We start from the raw sequence: 23944 nt of genomic DNA, 5'->3' as shown, positions 1-23944 counted from the left end.
GTATACTCTGGACATCTGGCCTGAGCAAGTGAGGTGGGAAAAGAAGGAAAAGTCCAGGCACCAGTCTAGTGTTTGCCTCTGGCCTCGCCACCTCCCCTGGTCTACCCAGTGAGAAGAGAACCGCTGACACTTGAACACCCCCTCATGTCCACTCTAGGTTCGGGTCTGGCGGTACCTGAAGGGCAAAGATGTGGTGGCCCAGGAAAGCCTGCTGGACGGAGGCAACAAAGTGGTGATTGGCGGCTTCGGAGACCCCCTCATCTGTGACAACCAGGTTTCCACTGGAGACACCAGGATCTTCTTTGTGAACCCTGCCCCACCATACCTGTGGCCGGCCCACAAGAATGAGCTGATGCTAAACTCCAGCCTCATGCGCATCACCCTGCGGAACCTGGAGGAGGTCGAGCACTGTGTGGAAGGTGTGTGGGGGGCCGAGCAGAGCATGTGACTTGGGGGCGGAAGAGAACTTGTCCTAGGCTAGGGCACATGGCATCTTGTGGTCTGACCTCCTTTTCTGGGTCCTGGCTCCCTGGTTTCCTGGCCACCTCAGCTCCAGACTCATAACATAAGCAGCACTCCCCACCCTGGCCCTAGCGATGCCACTATCTGTCATCTTGGAGTCTCAGCCCTGCAAAGGGATAGGCCTCCCATTCTTCCCTCCGCCTCCCCAGCTCTGCACACCCCTTCGTGGAGTTCCCTGTTCTAGGAGAGAGGCTGGGACCAGGTGAATGAACACCGGTTGTTTGTGTTCTGCAGAAGCCTGAACACATGTCTAGACGGGGCCCAGATGTTGAGCCATTGGGGTGGGGCTTAACGATTGTGCTGGAGGGGAGGCTACCCTGTTATGTGTTCCCAGAGGCCTGCCATTTCTGGGAAGGGACAGTTATGTGGAGTGAGCTGCTTCTAGGAGTTTGAGGGGTTGTGGAATCCCCTAAGAGAGGTGAAGTATCTTTCCTTGTCTGCTGTCCCCATGTGTCTACTCTGAATGGCTCAAGAGCAACCCTCCCTCATCCTAACCTCTGAGAGATGAGCAGGAATCACATGATGGCTCACCCATCCCCTTCACCCCAGGAGAATCCCAGTTGGGGGCTGAGATCCTTGGCTGAGGAATGTAGCAGGGAGAAGTAGGAACTGCCTGTCGCCCTCACATCCTGTCTGTCCCCTTATGGCTGCATGGGGAGGGATGTATGGGAGGAGGCGGAGAGATCGCTTCCTCCCAGGGCAGCAGGAAGGGTCCCTGACTTCCTGTCCTGGGAAGGCGACCCTGTCCCTGTGACTTGCTCTGTTGGCCGGTAGGGAAGTTCCATCTTCTACCCAACTTATTGCTGTGGTGCTGGCTTGCTTTTGTGGGATCCTGGATGGTGGATTCATCTGGCCTGGGGCGGACTATGTGTGTGGGGGGATGGTGTGGAACCTGAAGTGAAGAGCCCTGTAGCATCCTGCTCAGCCTGTAGTCATTTTCTCCTGGGACTGCATCTATGGTCCTGATGCAACACCGCATAGAGATGCCAGCAGGGCTGTGTCCCTGGTCCCTTCCCAGCACTAGCTTAGCTGAGGGGTCCAAGCATGGCCCTCCCACAAGGTGAGGACTGGAGACCCTGACTGTGCTTTGGAAGCTTGTACTCTAGGGGAAAGATGGGAGAGTGGCATGGAGAGGAGGCAGGTTGTGGAGTGTGATCCCCAGTTTTGGAGGATGAGTTGGAGGCTAAGGAGAGGTGGGAAGAGGGGTCAGGCTGCAGAAAATCTGTTTCTGCAAGATCAAGAAGACAAGTCATTAACTCCATAGCCAGAAGGGTCTAGTTCAAGGATCTGTGGAGTCAGAGGGCATGTGGCAGGGGGGCCACCCCAGGCAGAAGAGGGTCTGCCATCTTGCCAGGTCCTACTCTACCCAGGCCAGGCCCTGGCTCTGGATATGTCAGGCTGGGCACAGGACCCCTGGAAAGGAGGGTCTGCAGAGAGAGCCCCCAGTGAGACTTCATCTGCTGTCTGCTGGCTACCCAGGATAGGGACCAGTCTAGGGCCCCAGCTCCAGCTGAGCAAGTATGGGGATGGTGGTAGAGGGGAAGCCCCCAGGGAGGGAGGGGCCCAGAATGAGAAGCTTGGGGTCCACTGTAAGGCTCTGGGGAGCCCTGGAAGTTTTGAGCTGGTGACACGGATCCCTTCTTTGGAAGGAAAGCAGTGCCATAAGGGGGAGGGGGCCAGGGAGAGGGTAGATTAGATGCGGTGCTTCCCTCTAAGGATCCCCAAGGCCTGAGGGACAAGGCTCTCAGGAGCTGGGGCCAGGCTTGAGGAAGGCACAGCCCTCTTCCCACCTCCCACAGCAGGGAGCAGGCAGGAGAAGGGCCTGCCTCTCATTCTGTAGGTGATGCCTCCCATTCTGTAAGAGAGATAAAGACCTCTGACTCCACCGCAGGCTCTCCAGGGAGCCAAGCCTCACCTTAGCATGGGGGTTAGGGTTAGGGATGGGCCGAACTTGAGCTCCAATGACCTCTCATCTGACCCTGACCCTTTGCTGCTCCTTGGGGCCCCACAGCTGCCCCTGTCCCTTGGGACCCAGAGTGAAGGCTGTGAAGCTACTGATTGTGGAGGTCACCCCAAGACCTGTGTATCTGTCACACCTGTCCCCTGCCCCTAAAAGGCCCACAGGAGCCAAGGTCAGGGGACACATCCTGGAGGCCCACCCCCCTGGATGCCGCCACCTCATCCCTACCTGGACTCTGCTCCCTGCAGGGGTACCTGCTGCTGGGGGGCATACCTGGTCCCCAGCTCCACTGGGATTGTCTTCCTCAGTTTCTCCCTTAGGGCCTGCAGGGTCTTCCTGGCTTCCCCAGCCTCCAGTCCCCAGGAAGCTCCTCCTCCCCAATCCTCTGCCTGGGGAGCCACATTCCGAGCATAACTGAGACAGGTATGTGTCCCTCCCTCTGCACCACTTGTGGGTGAAGGAGACTGCAGGTTTGCTCCAGGAAGGAGAGAGACCCTCCCGCCCTGCTTTGTCAGGGAAGTGGCCTGGCCTCTTGCAGTGCCAGCTGCCCACGCACCATGAGCTGCCCAGGCTGGCAGCTGAGCGGGCATCTCCTCCAGCCCTTGGCCACTATACCCTGGTCCGGACACCACTCGTACACTCCCACCACCCTCCTCTCCCCCACCTAATGAAGACTGGTTCTTGGGCCCCCCTGAATCCCCTAGGAGGGATGCAGGCTTGGGGCCCTTCCCCAGGCCTTTCCCTCCCCAACTCCGAGCCAAAAGCAGAGAAAGGAAGTGTTGTCTGCCCTCTCCGGGCCTGGCACAGGAACAGGGTCGAAGAGTCTGGCATTAGTCCAGACCAGCCCTGCCCAGTCCTGAAGCCGGGGGTCCTGGTGGCCACAGCCTAGCCTGGCCTGCCTGATTCCAGTCAACACCCTCCCTCCTTCCCTGCCATGCCAACCTTTGGGCCTTTGGGGAAGGTAGTCCTAGGCTATAGCTCAGGCCAGAGAGATGCTGGGTCCCGGGCCGCCGGCCTTGGCCTTGGTGCAGGCCCTGTGGCCTGGGAGCTGGATGTGGACACAGACACCCCCAGACAGGGACTGGCTCTGCAGAGCAAAGCAGGGCAGGTAGGAGCCCAGGGCAGGTTCCAGGGCTAGCTCCCTCAGGGCCAGAGCTGGCTCCCTCTGCTGTCTGGCATTTAGCTTCTGTACCCCCAAGTCCTGAGCCCGCCCTACTCCCCCACATTCCTCCCTGCCGAGGTGGGAGGTGGCTTCTTCCTGTCCCTGTTTCCCTCTTGCAGACGTAAGTTCTCACCCCACCCCCTCCAGACCCGCCCCATTGCAGTCCGTGGCCCCTCCCCCAGGCAGGTCCTTGGAGCAGGGGCAGGCCCAGGCTGGAGGCCTAGGCTTTCTCCTTCCTTCCAGCCACTGGGGGCGGGGCATCTGCTCAGGTGGAGCGTGGCCTCCTCCTGCACTGTCCTCTCTCACCTAGGGTCCCCGGTAGGAAGTCTGCGAGAACATGGGCTTGTGGGACCACAGCGGGCTGGCTGATACCCTCACTGGGGTGGCCCCAGGGCTTGGGGCGCAGTGGGGGGTGGGGACGGGGTGGGGGGGTGGTGCGCTGCTGAAACCAAAGGGCTTTGGATCCATCACTTCAAGGCAGTGCGCTCCTTTCCCGCAGGAGGCCTGAGCTGGTAGAAACAGCTCCTGACTTTTTCCAGACCCCACCCCATCACCCTGCTCCCCACCCAGAGAAGTGCCCCAGCCTCCATACTCCCCAGCAGATTGTAAATGGAAAAAAAAAAGTTGTTTTGAAACTGTCCTCTCCTCCCCTGCTGTCTATACCTGCCTTCCCCAGGGCTCTGGACAGAGTAGATTCCAGTGGGGCCTGCCTGTGGAAGGAAGGCAGAGCCATGGGGGTGCTCGCAGCCTCTCTGGGGTGCTGGGAAGAACTGGATCACCTGGTCAGGGCTAGCTGGTCTGGGTCTGGGGCTCCAGCCCCCTGCCCCGCCAATCCTTTCAGACTGAGGTAGGGAGAGTGCAGAGGGTGGGATGAGGCTGCCCCAGGTAAGGTTAGCAGGGGAGTGAGCCCAGACTTCAGGGTTGTAGATCTAGCCAACTGTTGCTTGCCCTGCACAGCCTCCTCCAGCCTGTTTTGCTTCCTTCCTAAAGGGTTAATCCCCCAATCCCCTGAGAATCAAAGCCTGCCCCCACCCCATCACCACAGGGGGGTGGAAAACAGCTGGTGAAATTGACCTCTCTCCTGCCCCTGCCCCCCAAGTCCTTTGCCTTCACCTGAAGGCCCAGGCCAGCTGCCCAGAGGCCTGAACTGCTCTGCTGGCCCCAGCAACCCCCTCAGCATTGGGATAGGGGAACTGTGGCTCCCCACACAGGCCCCTGAGGCCCAGCCCAGCAAGCTGGGGACTGCAGGCACAATCCCTGAAGTAGCCCCAATAGCACTTAACACTCCAGAGTCCCAGGAAGCGCCCACCTCTCACAAAAAGAAAAAGGGATCTCAGAAATGAGACAGTGACAGCTACCCTGATGAGAGTGACCCAGCTCATCAGAGAGTTCTGTGTCCCCATAGGCTACAGGGGGCTCAGGAGGGATCTGGGCCCTGTCCTAGGCTGTGGCTGGGAGCCGGGGAGGGGTGACCTAGGCCTCTGGGGGGCCTTAGGGGGCCCTAGGCCTTCCAGTGGGGAGGGAAGCTCCCCTCAAAGGGGCCTCTCCCCCCAGAGCAGAGCCTGAGAACTTCCTCTGAGGAAGGCCCCCTGCTAGGGGGCTGCTTACAGCTGGACCTGGGAAGGGGAAGATGGTCCCTCCCATCTCCCCTCCCACTGAGGCATGGGAGGGGCAAGCTCTCTGTCCTCACAGGCAGCCAGCTGTTTCCAGCTGTGTGGCCTGCACTTGTGTGTGTGTGTGTTTACATTTGTATGCACATGTGCCTGCAATCTCAGGTGTACCAACCAGCACACAACAGTTCTGGTTGAAACTCCAGCTGGTGGCCTGTGGTTCCTGCCACCCTTGTATCGCAGGACTCAGCCTGGGGAGGGGACGCTGCAGATACTCTGCCAATGCGATGGTACCCGGCAACCTTGGCTTGTGTCCCAGAGCTCTGAGAACAGGGCTGTGGGCCCTCTGTGGGTCCCATCTCCTGCCTGCTGCCCCAGTGTCCAGCTTTGCTCCCGTCCCACCACCCCATCCCCAGCAGAGAGCTGGGCCCCTCCTCCTGTGGGCTCTGCCTCTAGGTTTCTCAATGCCAGAGATGGAAGGGCTGCACTGGACAGGAAGAGTCCCTGGGGTCACTTGGGTTCCCTGCCCCCTCACACGCCTGCTGGACCCTGTGTCTGGCTAGGTTAGGGAGCAGGGCAGGTCAGGAGAGGTGGGTCTGCCTTTGATGTGAGGTGGGCCTGAAGCTCCCTACCTCTCCCCTTAGCAGCTGCCTCTGCACTGCCCCCTTTGCATACCAGGCCCAGAAGCAGGCAACCTGCTGTGGCTCCCTGAGGCACCTGTCCCTCTGGCAACAGGTACATGATTTCTAAGTACATTGGGGAGACATAAAGGCACAACATCTGGGCCAGATTATGGCCTGTCCTGACCCACGAGTGGGGAAAGCATGTGTGTCCACCTCTGTTCCTGGAGGGGGCGCAGTGAGGCTTGCTAGAGTCCACTCATGACTCCATCCATCAGTTCCTTCCTCACCCACCCGTCCACGCAGGGCCTAGCAGCAGACCCTCACAGGACCACTAGAAGAGCTGCTGCAGCTACCCATGTGGCTCTCTCCTGTCTGGTCGGTCTTTCTGTCCCTTTGTTCCCAGCTTCTCTTGGTTCCAATGTTGTAGCCATGCGTTCTGGGAAACACACTCACTCAGAAGGACAATGCAGATAGTGGAGTGCAGTTTATTACACCGGCGGGCCCAAGGCAGAGTCTCTTCTTAGCCAAGGACCCCAACCAGTTTTTCTGAAAACTTTATATACCCTAAGAGTACGTGCCCAAACCCACCTCCCCAAATTCCCTGAAACTAGTCTGAACAAAGGAAAAGAAAGATACAATCAAAGTTAAACCATGATTCATATGCCTTAATCCTAGGTAGTTAACGTGGACAATTATTAATAGGCCTGTGATCATACCCCAATAAGCATAATAGAATTTATGATTCTATTTGGTTACACAGATAATTAGGGTATTCTTTTAGGTAACAGACACTCTAGGAACGAGCCCTGAGGCTCTTCCATCCGGGGGTCTGGTTTTCCAGTTGGTATGTCGTTTCCATAGATACTGGGCATAGAGCTCAAAGTCCACGGTCCAGCCCAAGATGGAGTCCTGCTTTCAAGATGGAGCCTGTTCTGTCTGTTTCCTCATTCATTCCCTCTTCTTGATGCTCTTAACTCATAGTATGAGCATCATTCATAGGGGTAAATTGCACCCTGACTCTCCAACCCCCAATTTGGGAGAACGACATCAACCTTTGGGTTACAAAGTTCATAATACATTGTAAAATAAAGGGTCCACAAAGCAGAACTATCAAGGCAACTATAACAATAGTAAATATGGTTTTCCACCAATCACCCTTCACCCAACATAGGACTGAAGTCCAAAAAGGAAGATTATCATCAGACATAAGTTTTACCTGACCTTTCATGTCATCTAGGGTGGCTGATATATAGCCAGATAAATCAGGAATATATATACAACATTCAACTTTAATTATAGCACAGGTCCCTCTTTGTACTGAAACTATGGTCAGTCTCAAGATGATACCAGCAAGTCCTTGTAGCAGCAGTTGATTGTAGAGCTTCATCTCTGTTTCTTCTTTAAGATGATCTTGGTTTCACAGGGATCAGAGGGGTCCCTCTGCGCAGTCCACTAGGCGTCCTCTGGGTCTGCGTGGTATGCTCTCTTCATCTTCATGTGGTGGATCCAGGGAGTGACACCTGCAACTTTAACTGCAGTAGGTCTGGTTAGAACAGCATATGGACCCTTCCATTGTGGGGCCAAGGAGTCATGTTTCCAGTCCTTGACCACACCTGATCCCCGGGCACAAATTCGTGAATCTGTTCCCCAAGGTGGAATGGCACCCTTTCTTGTACAACCTTAGTTACCTGATTTATTACCTTACCCAGTTGTTCCATCTGCTGTGAAATCTCATCTCCCCTTACCTGAGGCAAATTTGTTGACACCTGTTTTATTATGGGAGAGGGCCTCCCATACACAATTTTGTATGGAGAAGAGCCATGGGACTGTGGGGTCATCCTGAGTCTGAACAGAGCTGTCGGAAACAAGTCCACCCAGGAACAGTCAGTCTCTAAGATCCACTTGGAGAGTGTCTCTTTAAGTGTCCGGCTGGTTCCTTCCACCATCCCAGAACTCGGGGGCCTATATGCTGTATGTAATTTCCACTTGATGTTTAAAGTTTTGCTTACTTGTTATACTAAATCAGCTACGAAAGCCGGGCCATTGTCCGATCCAATGCTGGTAGGAAATCCAAATCTGGGAACTATTTCCCTAAGCAGGCACAGGCTGCTTTTGATGCTCTTTCAGTCTGGGTAGGAAAAGCTTCTACCCATCCTGAGAACATACATACTATGACCAGCAAGTAATGGTAGTATCAGTGAGGTTTCATTTCAGTGAAGTCCACTTCCAGGTGTTCAAAGGGCAGCGTGCCTTTTACCTGAATCCCTGGAGGTTTCTGTCTGTGCCGAGAGGCAGCATTGACCTCAGCAGGCAGTGCAGTTCTGAGATTTTGTCCTGCACAGGGAAGAGAAGTGGGGAACCAAGAAATAGTTTCAAATTAGCTCTTCCAGTTTATCATGGCCTATATGGGTCGCTTGGTGTGTTTGGCTTACCAGAGTGGGTGCCAGCTCCTCCGGTACCAATAATTTGCCACTTTGCAATTCCCACCATCCCTTTTCAGTCTTGATGGCCCCTTCTGCTTTGGCTAGTTGGTTTTGGGCTTCATTGTATTTTGGAGAGTCTAGTGTTAGCTCAGGTAGCTCCGCCAATATGAGAGCTTTAATAGGGGCTTCACTTGTCACCCCCAAGCCCTCGGGTGCTGATTTAGTGGTCTTATCTGCCAGGCTGTTCCCTGAGCCCGGGGGGTATCCTCTTTTTGATGTTCTCAGCAGTGTATGACTGCAATCCTTTCTAGTTCCCAGGCAGCATCTAATAGGGTCTTAATTTCTTATTTTTAATATCTTTTTCACTAGCTGTCAAAGGCCTCTCTCCTTATACAGGGCCCTGCAGTGTGGCAAAAGCATACTTGGAGTCTGTGTAACTGTTTGTCTTCTTACCTTTTGACAGCTGGAGGGCCTGGATTAGAGCATATAGTTCGGCCTGTTGAGCGGACCAGTGTGATGGCAGAGAGTGAGCCTCAACGGTGGTTTCTTCCATGACTATTTCATATCCCGACAGTCATTGTCCTTGTTTCACCAGCCTGGTGCCATTGGTGTACAGGACCAAATCTGGGTCCAGGATTGGTTGGTCTCTCAAGTCAGGGCTGCTGGCATATGTCCTTGCAATCATGTGAGGGCCCACATTCTCCCACAAGAAAGAGTGGCCAGATTCAGGGCCTGACAAGGCTCAGTAGTAACATGGGGGTTCTCACATAACAGTCCCAGGTATTGCGTAGTCCGGGATGTTGACAGCCATTTATGGGGGTCTCCTCACAGGAGAGTGTTGACTTCATGCGGGACTTTTACGAACAAATCTTGGACCAAATCAGCTTGGTTGCCTCCCGGACCAGTAAGGCAGTTGCAGCAACTGCCTGTAAGCATCCCAGCCACCCAGTGTCAACATTGTCCAGCTGATTAGAGATAAGTCACAGGTCTGTCCCATGTCCCCATAGTCTGGGACAACACTCCTATAGCCACCTTGTCCTTTTCAGTCATGTAAATAGTAAACGGCTGAGCAAGGTCTGGCAGGCCCAAGGCGGGTGCTGACATAATTGTACCGGGTTTGAGTTCTATTACCAGTGGGACTTGTTTTGCAAGCCGGGGGGGGCTGTCTTCCGCCCAGACCTCAGGGAATTGTTGAGTTAACTTTCTCTCTCTACTGTTTAGCCTGTCCAGTTTCCCTTCTGGGAGGTCGTGCAACCTCCATTCATCTTGAGGGGTTACTGAGAGGAAGAGTAAAATAGGTGGTTGGGCCCACTCGAACAGTGGGTCTTTCATGGGGGGAAAGGTCACTCGTATCCCCAATTTAGACAGCAAGTCTCTTCCTAACAAAGGTACTGGGCATTCAGGGATGTATAAAAATTCATGAGTCACTTGGTGTCCTCCCATCTGACATTTTCAGGGTAGGCTAGAGACCAAAGGCTGCATTTATCACCATCTGAGACCCAGCAGCCTCTGGCTGGGTCTATTGGCATATAAAATCTATAGGCCTCGCATAGTCTTTCACAGAACTCAGAGGGTGATTCGCTTTCCGTTTGAATCACTTCGGAGGATTTTGGGATACTCATAGCTTTTCGGGCCCCCCTCTTGAGACCTTGTAAAATAGTAACCCGATAACTCTCCAGGTGGCCCCTGCCTTCCTCTGTGTTACAGTCTCCATTGGGCCTCTCATCGGTGGTGGCTAGCTCTGCCCACCGCTGTGGGTTTGCAGTACCCTCAGGTGCCATTTCTCTTAACCATTTTTAGTTCTCAGTTAGGATCCTGTTGTCTGTCCTCAGTGCTGAAAAGGGAGACAAGTAGTTGGATTATGTCATCTTATGTAGGGCGGTGGGTTCGAAAAATAGTCTCCATTAGCCTAATCGTTGCTTGTGGCTCCCCCGAGTAAGGTGGAGCGTGTCTCTGCCAGCTTAATATATCCGTAGAGGAAAATGGCTGGTAATAATAGGCTACAGGGGGCTGATGGTAGTGCCCCATGCGTCCGGAGCTGGAGGCTGTCGTAGCTCTCTGAGGGGCGTCTGTAGTGGGGTTCTTCCCCCTGTTCCTTGGCAGAGCACAGCCTCTGGCTAATTGCTGTGTTTTCTTCCCCCTTCCCATCAGTACTCACCGGATACAATCTAGGAGGTCCAGCTGAGGTGGAATTCTGGGGGCATTGACCAGAGGTCTCCATTGCTGGGATTGGAGCCTGCCGAAACGGCAGCTCTATGAACTCCTGGAGAGCTGGTGGAAGAGCAGGGGCTGCTGCAGGAGCTTCACCTGGCCCTGGATTGGGCAGTAAGGCAGCCTCCGGTCCTGGTGGAGCACTGCGAGGCAGGCCCGTCATTATCCAGTATGGAGGAGGGGTCAGGTCATCCCCGTCCAAATCCTGTATAATTTCCTTTTTTATCATCAGTCAATTTTTGTGCCATTAATATTTTCCCCTTTCCCTTCTGGATACAGAACCTTGTCTAAGTAGGAGGGTCTTGAGCTAACCCTAGCCATGAGTCAATATATGGATATTGATCCAGGTGTCCTGGCTCTGCATAGTGACTGAGGTGTCCTGTCCTCAATCTGTGACTACTGTATAGACTGCTTCCACTATTTTTAAGTTCATGGTGTTATCTGGTGGCCATCCTACTCCCATAGGGGGCCATTCAACCTCACAGAGTATGTGGAGGCGGTTAGGCTTCATCTTCACCCAGTTCAGTTCAGTTCAGTTCAGTTGCTCAGTCGTGTCCAACTCTTTGCGACCCCATGAATTGCAGCACGCCAGGCCTCCCTGTCCATCACCAACTCCCGGAGTTCACTCAAATTCATGGCCATCGAGCGGTGATGCCATCCAGCCATCTCATCCTCTGTCATCCCCTTCTCCTCCTGCCCCTAATCCCTCCCAGCATCAGAGTCTTTTCCAGTGAGTCAACTCTTCACATGAGGTGGCCAGTCTCCTCCACATCCCTTCTTTAAATTTTTAATCATGCACTCCAACACAGTTGCCTTAGATTCACTTCCCCCCATCTTGCTTACCTTCTCGGACCTTCTACTTTTCCTTTCGTTCTGTCTACGAAGTTCTCAGTAGTACTATGTACTTCCGATATTTCCACTCAATGACATTTAAATTGCCATTCTGCCTCCTTCCTAATTGGGGTGAGATCCCAGAGGGAGAAAGGGGATCAGGGTGTCTTCACCTGCTGGTCAGCACAGCCTAACCAGAACACCATGTGATCTAAGACTGTTTCTCCCTTAACTTTCAAAGTCCATTCTGCCTTGGTGGGCTTGATCAAGTGCAGATGAAAATACAGATGGGTTAAATATCCCACGTCCCAGGCCATCTCCGGAAAAGCCAATTCGTACTCACTTATGTATCCCCCTCCTTCTAGCCTGACAATTCCGAGGGGGTCGCACAGAGTCGGACACGACTGAAGCGACTTAGCAGCAGCAGCAGCAAGAATTTCATAGCAGATGGGACACCTCCTTGGGGAGGGCAGAATACGAGCATACAAAACCAAGTGTCTTCTCCTAAAAATCCCCTGGCAGTTGGCTTGATAATAATTTTCCCCAAGATGGCGTGGACACCACCTCCTAAATGACCTTCACAAGTTTCCTTCCTAAGCCCTACACACTCGTCAACCTGTGTACCAGGCAATTGTTGCCACCTGCCTATTTCAGGCTTCTGTGGGTCTGTGCCCCTTCTAGTCCCTCCCAGGGGGGTGATCAGGCCCCATCTTCCACGCTGCCAGGTGGGTTCCTCCTCACCTGAGAGCTTAGTTCCCCTGCTGCCATCCACTACCTGCTAACATGAAAGATCTGGGCATTGAGAAGCAGAATCCTTCCAGAAGGGCGAGGCGCCTTCCCCCTCTAGAAGATTTGAGCCACAAGGCCTCGGGGTAGTCTCAAATGGGACTTGTCTCCTCAAAGTGAGGAGTTTCTCGGCCAATGCACCAAATGTTGTAGCCACGCGTTCTGGGAAACAAACTCACTCAGAAGGACAATGCAGATAGTGGAGTGCAGTTTATTACACCGTCGGGCCCAAGGCAGAGTCTCCTCTTAGTCAAGGACCCCGACCAGTTTTTCTGAAAACCTTATATACCCTGAGTCGGGAAGATCCCTTGGAGAAGGAAATGGCAACCCACTCCAGTACTCTTGCCTGGAGAATCCCATGGAGGGAGGAGCCTGGTAGGCTACAGTCCACGGGGTCGCAAAGAGTTGGACACGACTGAGCGACTTCACTGTACACCCTAAGTGTATGTGCCCAAACCCACCTCCCCAAATTCCCTGAAACTAGTCTGAACAAAGGAAAAGAAAGATACAGTCAAAGTTAACCCATGATTCATATGCCTTAAGCCTAGGTAGTTAACAGTGGACAATTATCAATAGGCCTGTGGCATATCCCAGTAAGCATAATAGAATTTATTATTTTATTTGGTTACACAGATAATTAGGGTATTCTTTTAGGTAACAGACTGTCTAGGAATGAGCCCTGGGGCTCTTCCACCTGGGGGTCTGGTTTTCCAGTTGGTATGTCGTTTCCATAGATACTGGGCATATAGCTCAAAGTCCACAGTCCAGCCCAAGATGGAGTCCTGCTTTCAAGATGGAGCCTGTTCTGTCTGTTTCCTCCTTCACCAATAGGTGTCTGTCTGCCACTCCTCTTCATCTTGACATCCAGCTGGTCAATACCTCCAAGAAGCACCGCCCCCCAACTCAGACCTTTGTGCTGGACTGTGCATCTCTCTTGGCCTGCCTGTGGCCCTCAGCAGGAACACAGGGTCTCCTGACTCACTGGCACTGACCACACCTGGGTGCCACCCTGGCTCCTCCAGCTTTCTGTTTCCTCCTAGACATGGGCAGGACCTGGCCAAAAGAGGTGGATTTGGGGCTGTCCTAGAGGGGAGGGACAGAAGGTATGGATCAGCTACCTCCACCCCATCCCCTACCTCACGGGTCCCCAACTCCCGGGCCATGGACCACTTCTGGTCGGTGGCCTGTTAGGATCCAGACCACACAGCAAGAGGTGAGGGGCTGGAGTGCTGGTGAACAAGCGAAACTTCATCTGTGTTTACAGCTGCTCCCCATTTTGGTATTACCAGCTGAGCTCTGCCTCCTGTAAGATCAGTGGCGGCATAATAAATGTAATGCATTTGAATCATCCCCAAACGTCTCCCCACCCAACTCCCAATTCGTGGAAAAACTGTCTTCCACGAAACTGGTCCCTGGTACCAAAAAGGTTGGGGACATTTGCGCTACCTTTGATTTCCCTGGTGGCTCAGACGGCGAAGCATCTGCCTACAATGCGGCAGTCCTGGGTTCGATCCCTGGGTCGGGAAGATCCCCTGGAGAAGGAAATGGCAACCCACTCCAGTACCCTTGCCTGGAGAATCCAACGGATGGAGGAGCCTGGTGGGCTCTACCTTTTCTTCAGGTGTCTACTACCCCCTCTGTTCGGCTGGCGCCCCCTGGTGGCTGAAGCCTGTCTTGGCAGGTGTCCCGGCCCTGGGTTCCCCAGGCCTGCTGGTCTGGCCTTGGCCCTTGTTTCCCTGAGGCCTCACCGGGCTGGCTTCTCCTGGTCTCATGCAGTCTCCTGAGCTTGTTTTTACTGGGCCTCTGTAGTTGGCTCTGTCTGCATGTGCAAATCCCTCGACTCCGTCCTTCGGGTCTCCGTACAGACATTCCCCACATAGATGCTGTGATCTAGGGCAATCTCAGCTACAGGGTAACCTCCCAGGGGCAGAGAGCTGACCTGACTCGGCACCTGCCTCCTGCACTGAGCCCACCCCCGGAGGAGCTTGGCCGAGCCTGGGCAGGATGAATGCTGAGTAATGAAGGAGGAGAGGTGCCGGGGTCAGCGGCCGCTGCCCTGCGAACCAGCCCCAACTCTTCCACAAGTTCTCACTTAATGCCACCTCCCGACAGCGCGGGGTAACCAGCAGTGTGGGCCCTGCCCGGGGGCTCGTGGGCGGGCACACAGCCCGCGGACTCAAATGGGCGCCTCCCGGCCTTAGCCTCACCTGAGGGGGCGATCGGGCCGGGCTGGACGCCGCCTCTTTACCAGCGGCTGGCCGCAGTCCAGCAGCGACGTCCCGCTGTGAAACGCCCATTGTCTGCTGAGGCCGAGGGGGAGGGGATGGCCCTGAGACCCGACTCTAGGAGGCTGGGGGAGGGGGCCGCCCTGCCCTGTCCTCTTCCCCTCCCCCACCAGGGCGGCCAGACACCTGTGGCTGGAGGCCACATACCTGCACTCGACTGTTCGATGCACTTTACACACTAACCGGGTACCCTCAAGGGCCCAGGAATGGAGACTGGCGGAGGTCCCCACAGCAGAGGTGTGTGCGCATGCGTGGAGTGTGCCTGCCGCTGGGAGGGCGGTGCCGCCCCACTCCCACCCCATCCTTTTGGAGCGCGCCGGCCCCTCCCCTACGGAGTGAAAGGGATCAGAGGGAGGCCAGTAGGTAGGCTTTCTATTCTCTCTGGACTTCGTTCCCCATCTTCCTCTCAGGGCCAGGGGAGCGTCTGGAGGGGCCCAACTACACGCGTGTATGTGGGGGCTCACTCCATGTGTGCTGTGTGGATGAGGGGCAAGTTTTGCATTGCATGAAGGTGTGCAGTGTGTATGCACGCAGGTGTGTGTGTGACTGCACGGTGCCTGTGCAGACTTGAGTGAGTGGTTGTACATATGTCTGCGTATGGGAGACCTGGAACATGGAATGTGTGTGTAGCATGTGAGCACTAGCATGTTGCTGTGTTTAAGCCTAGAGGGGGTCTGATTCTTGGCTTGGTTCATCCTCTCTTCCTGGGACCTGAGCCTGTGTGGGCTGGTCAAGGCTGAATGACTTTGAGTCTGGAGATCCTAAAATAGCCGGAGTAGCCTGAGCCCTCCTCCCCCTTGACTGGATCTGAGGCCTCAATGGCCCTTTGTCTCTCTGAAGGCATCCAACCCCCGTGGGGGCTCAGACTGGAGCTGAAAGACACCAGGCTGCATGCGGTTGCCTTTACCCCAGGCCAAGCCCGACAGGGCACCCAGCACCACCGCCATGGGAGCATCTAAGGCCAGCCCATTTGCGGGCAGATTCCAGGCTCTCTGCCTGGGGGAGGCTTCCCCCAGATCCCAGGCCTTACCCCTCCCACATTCTGGTTCCCTCCCATGGCCCACCCATGATGCTCCACAGCTGCAGTGGCAGCAGCAAACAGGGCTCCTGTGCAGGCATGTGTCCAGTGGGCAAGTCCATGGTTTAACTCCTAGCACTGACTGGACCCCTCCCCAAATCGAAGGATCAGATTGCAGTCCTAGGGGGGCTGCAGTGAAAAGTAAACGGGAAATGTGTCACTGCCTGAACTCACCACACCATGTTCTGGGCTCTGGGCCAAGCCCTGCCTGGAGGAGATAAAAAGTCAGACCCTGCCCTGGGTGCTCCCAGTCTGGGGCACCGCCAGTATCAGTGTGGTGTGGGCAGTGCCAGGGTGAGGTGAGAGGGTGGGAGGCTCCTCTGAGGAGAGAGTGAGGACAGCCAAGGGCAGGGTCTCCAAGTAGCCTGACTGCTGCTCTGGGTGCATTGTCCCACTTTGTGTATTGGCTTTTCCTACAAGTTTCGGTAGAACCCTAGGTTCCAGGGCTTCTCTGCCGTGGGTGATGGGGGACCCGGACAGGGTGGGCTGATCCCGCTGGGATTTGGCAGCAGTGTGCCGGGCCGTGGGACGGAAAGGAGTACAAGGAGATGGACCTGACAGAACTGAGAGCTGGCTGGCAGGTGGTTGTCCCAGCCGAGGAAGGTTGGGAGGCGTGAAGAGCCCACCTGACGAGGAGGGAGTGAGCGGGGTGTGTGTGTGAGAACTCCAGGGAAGTGTTCGTGAGGCAGCTGGACACGTGGTGGGGAGGACGCGAGTGCCAGGTGGGCTGCACATCCTGGCCGGCTGTGACGTCACGGTCCCGACTTTCCCGGACGGCCTCTGGGGGGCGCTCCGGGCCTTCGGACCGGGCTTGGAGCCCCCGACTATTTGCATAACGCTTACTTACATGGGACTCATTTGCATGATCCTCTCTCCGTGCGGACGCGAGTTGGGAGTGCCGGGATAATTTGAGGTGCTGATGTCAGTTCCTAGGGAGGGGTGGCCCACTCTCTGAATTGAACCCAGCCCAGTTCCCACCTGTGTATATGCACTTGGAGATGCTACCCCCACAGTACCAGGGTGGGGCCAGCAGAAGCAGAGATATTGACACGCACAGGCGGTGACACGCAGCCTGCAGCCCAGAACCGGGTCTTTGGTGCAGGCCGAGCCCCGCTGCGGGGACTCAGACCCTCCGCCGCGCCGTCGCTCACACGCACAAGACAGCCCAACTGGTTGGGAGCGGGAGGGAACCCGTCCCTGTCCCGCCCCACCCTCGCCCACCTACTCGCACCCTCTCTGCAGCCCCCCACCCCACCCCCACACCTGCGCCTCCAGCTCCAGCCACCGCTCCCCTTCATCTCCCACCCCGACCCCGGCCCCCCAGGCAGACCCTGCACCCTCCCTAGCCTCAGCGCCCCACCTCTGCGCCCTCCCCGGACGTTGCTCCCTTCCAGCCTCGGTTCCCACAGCCGCCCCCTAGCACCCCCAGCCCATGCGTTCCCTTTTGTGCCGCCGCCTTCCAGTCCTCATCCGCCCCATCCTTCTTGCAGCGCAAGCCGTGACTCCCCGCGGACGCTGGGGTCCCCGGAGGCGTCTTCCTTTGTCTCTGCTCCCCGCCCTCACTCAGCGGCGCCCCTCGCCCCTCACTCACCGCCTCAGCCCCGGCCTGGGCGCGGGGAGCGGGCGCGGCCCTCGGCAGCCGGCTCTTTCTTCTCTCCGGACGCGCGCTCGCTCCTCCCGCTCGCTGCCGTCGCCGCTCCCGCCTCTGCCAGGGACTGAGCAGCTGGGACCCGCCGCCCCGCGCCTAGCTGAGTCCTGGGCGAAGGGCCGATCGCCGCCAGTCCCCATCGGACCAGCCTCTCCCAGGCTGCCGGGCGGGCAGGATCCGGGGCTGTGGGACTACCGAGGCTGGCTCCGGGAAGACTGAGCACAGCTGGACCCCGGCCGAGAGCTGCCGGAGCCTCTGGCCCAGGCCCTGACCGGTGTGGACAGCAGGGGTGGTGCTGGCCCTTGGTTGTTCCTCCGAGTCCAATTTTGGGATTTCTGCTCCAGGAGAATTCTGCACATCCATTATGAGCCTCAAGGGCTGTGGAGGGGGCTGGTGCTTCCCACTCCCTGGCTGTGACTGGAGCTGAGCTTTGAGAATAGAGCGGCTGTCAACTGCCCCAGGGGTCCAAGAATGGAGAGAGTGGCACGGAAGAGGCCCAAGGGCACCCCGTGAGAAGCCCCACACCTCAAGAGTGGGGGCTGAGGAGCCTGGGTCATGCCTCCACTGCTGCTGGAGCGGGACCGCCGGCAGCGGCGCAGGGTCTCCGTCCTGGTGCGGTATTTCATGATCCCCTGTAATGTCTGCTTGATCCTCCTGGCCACGGCCACGCTTGGCTTCGCGGTGCTACTCTTCCTCAACAACTGTATGTGTCTGCGGGTGTGACTGCCTCTTGGACCCAAGTGACCCTGCCTCTGCTGGCTGAGGTCCCCTGCCTCAGCCAAAAGATTAGGGAACAGGCAGAGTTACAGAGAGGCCATTAGCTGCATCTTCTTGGAACACCATGGGTTGTTCTCTGAATGCCTGAGCCCCCAAAAGCCTGTCCATGGGCTGGGTGGACAGGTGGGAGGATGGTGGCCAGCTCTCATCCTGAGCTGCACTGACAACTTTCTTTGGGATCTGGGGAGTTGGGGCAGCTGGTTACATTGGGAATAGGGGCTTTGGAAGGGCTTGGGGCTCATCTAAGGAATAGATGGTGCCTACACCTCTGCCACTGGGCCTTCCTGACAGGTGTCAGGCCAGGATGATACAACTAGAGGGGCAGAGAAGAGCCAAGGCCTCTGTCTTTGTCTACTGCCAGGCCTTGGCCAGTCTTCATGGCTCTGAGTAGAGCCAGGGGAGGGATGTGTACAGGCAAAGGTGACCACCTCCAGGTTGGACAATGGAACAGGCTAGGGAAGGATCAGCTCAGGGGGAGCTAACTTGAGATTTGTTTTTTTTTCCAGACAAACCTGGGACCCACTTCACGCCAGTGCCCCCAACACCTCCGGATGGTGAGTAGGGGTTCACCTAGTGACAGATTGAACTTGGAACTCTGTGCCTGGATGGGCAGTGGCACTCGTGAAGGGGGAGTCAGGAGCTATCCTTGGGGTGTGCACATCAGATGTGTTAGGAGTATCTGGAGCAGAGGAGCCTGGAGGAGGAAACCTGAGGAGTCCATAGTAGTGGACAACAAAAGGAACGTGGAGTCTGGAATCCCTGGGCCTGGCTGCATCTTGGCCTCAAAGTTGGGACTGGAGCCCCCAGGTTGTGAGACAAGATGTGAACAGAGGGGTTGGGGGCTGGGGACTCGGGGAGGGTCTCAGCAGGACCAGTGACAGCTGTCTGAGGAGAGATAGGGGGGTCTGTCCCCAGACTGAGCAGGCTGGGCCTGGCCTTTTTGCCCTGTTTTGTGGGCTGGGTCCCAGCCCCCTGGGTGCCTCCTGCTGTGCAGGCTGCTGTAATTAAGCTAATGTGAGAGCAGAGGAGAGGACGCTGTCATTGCTGCAGGAGGGCAGGGGTGGATGCGGTCCTCTTGGGAGACAGGGGCGTTCCCAAGTTTGCTTTCAGTGCCTGGGAACCCTGCTGGGCAGGCAGCTGCCCAGGTCCACCGAAGTACACACACAGAGGGCCATCTATAATGGGATGAGCCATGGGAAGGGGCAGGGCTGCACTGGACAGGGAGTTTGGGCCCAGGACTGTCTCCCATAATCTGTGGGCAAGAGGCCTGGAGCTGGTTGGATTTAAGCACCCTCTGTCTCAGTTATCCTCAGTCTCCTCTCCTCAAGCCCCAAGGCCTGCCATGTCTCACCTGTCATGTCTCTTTGCTTTCACACATGCACTGCCCCTCCCCACAGCCTTCTACGCGGGCCCCACACCTGCATTCTGAACTCATTCTGAACTCGTCACACGTTTGGGGACAGCTACCTTCGCCCCACCCCCATGACCATCGTCATTCCTCCTAGGCACACACACTGCACATTCTTGGCCACAGGCAGGGCTCAGGGCATCAGCTCCATCCTCCAACCTACCCAAGTGTGGGGAGAGAGTTAAATATACCCACTCTAACCAGAGGCTATAAAAAGCCACTGCCGCCTCCAGCATTGCATGTTGTGAGGGGGGCCTTGGGCAAGCAGAGAGTGAGGCTCCTGCAGGAGGCCAAGCCCCAGAGGTGACCCTTAAGGGCCACGCAGCCTGCAGGTCTCTGGGCACTCCTCCTGCCCTAAGAAGACGCAGTTTACATGACAAGGATGAAAGTGTTGGAGGACGAGGAACCTAGTGGTCATACAGAAGCAAGTGTCCTTGGCCCAGGGGCTGGGACCTTGAGTGGTATCTGGCTGAACCAGGGTGACCAGAGGGAGAGTGAGGCTTGAGCTCAAGGGCACAGACACAGAGCAGTTGAGAAGGGAGCCTGTAGTACAGTGAGGTGACCAGGTCCTCAGCCATGGGGTCAGGACCCTGGAGAAGACCTTGATCAGCAGGTCTAGTTGAAGCCAAATAAAGCAGCCAGCCAGCCAGAGGAAATGCCCATGGATTTGGCCTAGGGATCCCCAGGGCCTTGGGCAAGAGAGGGCTGAAGGTAAAAGGAAGTGCTAAGGGGAGAGAGAAGGAGATGGTTGAGATGGAAAGTGAAAGGAGGGGTCAGAGTGGACACAGTAGTGTCCCTGAACAGAGGAGCAGCTGACGTGCTGGGAGCTCTTACAGCTGTGGTCCTCGGGGGGTTGACCCACACACAGTGGCATCCTGGGCCTCTGTGAGCCTTTGCAGGTATTGGCCTATTTAGCCTCACAACAACCCGGGTTTTGGGGGGGGGGGGGTAGGTTTATTGTCTCCATTCCTGGGAGGAGATCCTGAGGTTTGGCCAGGTGATAACTTGCCCGTAGTCACATGGCCAGTGAATCCTGGCTCCAGGATCCGATGAAGGATCTGGGTGGTTGCCCATATGAGGTAGAGTTAGGACAGGGGTGTTGCAGGGACTTCAGGCTGGGATATCCATGCTAACCCCACCCTTGCCTCCAGCCCCTGTTCATTCAGCCTGTGTCGGGTGGGGGCAGGGACTCCCAGACAAATACACAGGAGCCCAGGTGGGCTGTTGCTGTGGTGACAGCTCCAGCTTCCTATGTGGCTCCACCTTCCTTGGAATTGAGGGTACTTCCTCTTGCCCCACTTCCTGAGCCCCCTGAGAAGTGACGAGGGGGTGCATCCCTGCTCTCCATAACTTATTAATGATAACTGGACCCAATTAAACATTTATTAGATCCAGACAGCTGCAACCAGTAATGGGCCTACCCTGCCTGCGGGGTGTCATCCTGGGCAGGGGTCCTGAGGATTTCACTGCCTTGACACTGCTCAGGAGGGATTGTCCTGATGGCTTTGTAGCTCAGTGAGAGGATGTGCACTGGCAACACTACAAAGTCAGGAATTAAAATGTTTTAAGAAGGGATTTCCAGGTGGTCCAGTAGTTGACTCTGAGCTGCCAAAGCAGGTGGCACGGGTTCGATCCCTGGTTAGGGAACTAAGATCCTGCATCCTGCATAGCCCCCCAAAAAGTGATAAAGTGTTTACAGAAGAGAAGGGGTCTGCAAAGCCTTGTGTAGGCTTGGGTCCCTGAGGAGGTCATGCTGAGTGTGATGTGGGGCGGCAGGACCTGAGTTGGGGGCTCAGGAGGACAGGTGGGGAAGGATGAGGTGGGTGAGTACAACGGGCCCCAGGGAAAGATTGCAGCTAGGAGGCCTAGGAGGGTGGGCGGGCTAGGAGCCACAGCAGAGCATGCCCCTGGGGAATGCTGGCTGGGGGGCATGGAAGATGGGGAAGTGGGCAGAGAACGGCTCAAGTGGGGACAGGCCTGAGGAGAGGGGAGGCCTCTAGAGAAGCAGGAGGAGGAAGGAGTGAGAAGAGTCAAGGAGCCCTGGAGCAGGCAAGGCACTGGGCCAGGGTGGAGCATGCGACCGACCTCAGATACTCCCACCCCCTGTCCTACAGCTGAGTGACATCAGGCCTGACCCTGAAAGGCAGGGGAGGTGGTCCCTGGGGAAGTGACAAGGGCCAGGTGTGGGGGTGGTCACTGGAGCAGTTCCCAGGGATGTGGTGGGGAGGGCCAGGCTCTGAGGAGTAGGTCACAGTTGGATGAGGGGCTTCCGTTTTGATGAGAAGGCACTGATTCCCTGTGACAGAGTTGGCCTGGGGGCCGTCTGCTCTCTGTGTGGGGACTGGGTCAGGAGCAGATGCGATGCCCTTCCACAGTTGAGCAGAGAAGGCTCTGGTGGGAGAGCTCTGCGGGGCGGGGGAGGGGGAATTGTTGAGAGGGGGAGGCTTGAGGCCGTGGCTACGATGGGCACACCAGGGTTCCTGTGAGCACTAGCACAAACATGGGTGGGCACGCATATGCAAGGTCTGGGCAGGTGTGCAGACATTGGTCCGTGTGCGTGGTGACTGGAGGCCTGGAGATGGCAGAGGCCAGGCCCTGACCCACCCCGTTGCATCTTCCACCCCACACGCAGCGTGCCGAGGAATGCTGTGTGGCTTTGGCGCTGTCTGCGAGCCCAGTGCAGACGAGCCGGGCCGAGCCTCCTGCGTGTGCAAGAAGAGCGCCTGCCCCAGCGTGGTGGCGCCCGTGTGCGGCTCGGATGCCTCCACCTACAGCAACGAGTGCGAGCTGCAGCGGGCGCAGTGCAGCCAACAGAGGCGCATCCGCCTGCTGCGCCGCGGGCCCTGCGGTGAGTGGGCGGGGATGGGGGTGGTAGGGGGGGTGGGGGGCGGGGCCTGTGGGGATGGGGCTGGGGCCTGCGGTGAGGGGGGTTGCAAAGGGCTGGGCAGGGGCGGGGCCTGTGGGGATGGGGGTGCGGCCTGCGGTGAAGGGTTGCGAAAGGCTGGGCGGGGCCTGAGATGAGCCGGTGTGCGGAGGGCCACTGGCCAATGTACGGAGGGCCGCTGGCCCACCTTGCTCTGCCCACAGGGACCCGGGACCCCTGCTCCAATGTCACCTGCAGCTTTGGCAGCACCTGTGTGCCCTCTGCGGATGGACTGACAGCTACGTGCTTGTGCCCTGCCACATGCCTGGGGGCCCCGGAACGCCCTGTGTGCGGCAGCGACGGCAGTGACTACTCCAGTGAGTGCCAGCTCTTGCGCCAAGCCTGTGCCCACCAAGAGAACGTATTCAAGAAGTTCGACGGTCCTTGCGGTGAGCGCTGCCCTGCGTGTGTAGCCCGACCTCCCTCAGTGTGTGCACACAACTGGCAGTGCCCTCACCTCCATCTTCCTGCCCCCAGACCCCTGCCAGGGCTCCCTCAGTGACCTGAGCCGTACCTGCCGTGTGAACCCGCGCACGCGGCGGCCGGAGATGCTCCTGCGACCAGAGAGCTGCCCTCCCCATGGGACACCCGTGTGTGGGGACGACGGGGTTACTTACGATAATGACTGCGTCATGGGCCGAACAGGGGCTGCTCGAGGCCTCCTCCTGCAGAAAGTGCGCTCTGGCCAGTGCCAGCCTCAAGGTGGGTGGCTCCTGGGGGAGGGCCCCTTCCTGGGACTCTGCATGACCCAGGGACCTACTCATCCCCACCTTCCCCTCAGGTCTCCTGGGTCCCCAGTCATCACCCCATGTGCCCATGGAGCCCCTACCCATCCCAAGGAGGTCTGTTGTGGTTCTCTTACTCTTCTGATCTCCCTGGTCCCCCAGACCAGTGCCCGGAGCCGTGCAGATTCAATGCCGTCTGCCTGTCCCGCCGAGGCCGCCCCCGCTGTTCCTGTGACCGCGTCGTCTGTGACGGGGCCTACAGACCCGTGTGTGCCCATGACGGGCACACGTATGACAATGACTGCTGGCGCCAGCAGGCCGAGTGTCAGCAGCAGCGTAGCATCCCCATGAAGCACCAGGGCCTGTGTGGTGAGCATGCGGGCGGGTTCCGTGCTGGGAGCAGGCTGGTCCGGCGGTCCATGCTGCCTGTCATCACATGCCATCTCCATGCTGAATCATGCTCCTCCTGGGCTGGGGGCAAGAGCTGGTCACTATGAGGAGGGCTGGCAGGGCTTTTGTCTGTCGGTGGGCTCTGGGGGTGGGATCTGTCAGGAAGTTGGCTGCAGTGCCTGGGGGGATGTTGGGTCCAAGGCTGGTGTCTGTGGGCGAGGTCCTGGGTACCTGCCTGGCAGCTCTCAGGTCTTCTGGGTCGCACACTCTTGGGACATACAGCCACATTAGAAGCAGAGTCTCAGCGGAACTTCAGTGGGCCCGGAATGGGCAGAGACAGCGTGTCCTGTGTGCACTGGGGCTCTGCCCACCTCTCACTCCGTCCCCGTCAGTTGGTCTGTCCATCTTTCTGGTCTCTCTTTCTGCGTCTGTATCCTCTCCTCTGCCCTTCCTTCCCTCTTGGCTCCACCTCTTGTGTCTTCCAGCCTGACCTGCTGGCAGGATGAGGTACCGCGCCTGCCGCCAGGAGCCCACAGCCCGAGGTCTGCCCCCCGCGCGGCAGGGGGGGGGTGGCTCGCTGCT

The 23944-nt window shown here is 57.1% G+C and overlaps 1 protein-coding gene across 1 annotated transcript in view; it reads left to right on the top strand.

The window, feature by feature from the left end:
- AGRN (agrin) overlaps positions 1–23944 on the top strand; it is a 38846-nt gene that overhangs the window by 2222 nt on the left and 12680 nt on the right. Inside the window, exons 2-7 of the mRNA XM_052653696.1 lie at positions 158–419; positions 18423–18470; positions 21957–22172; positions 22412–22636; positions 22725–22949; positions 23135–23341. Coding sequence (XP_052509656.1) covers positions 158–419; positions 18423–18470; positions 21957–22172; positions 22412–22636; positions 22725–22949; positions 23135–23341 — 1183 coding nt within the window. The remainder of the gene's footprint in view (positions 1–157; positions 420–18422; positions 18471–21956; positions 22173–22411; positions 22637–22724; positions 22950–23134; positions 23342–23944) is intronic.

Source organism: Budorcas taxicolor, chromosome 16 (assembly GCF_023091745.1).
Source record: "Budorcas taxicolor isolate Tak-1 chromosome 16, Takin1.1, whole genome shotgun sequence".
Classification (NCBI taxonomy): domain Eukaryota; kingdom Metazoa; phylum Chordata; class Mammalia; order Artiodactyla; family Bovidae; genus Budorcas; species Budorcas taxicolor.
The sequence above is the reverse complement of the archived record's forward strand: the minus strand, read 5'-3'. Positions and strand labels throughout refer to the sequence as shown.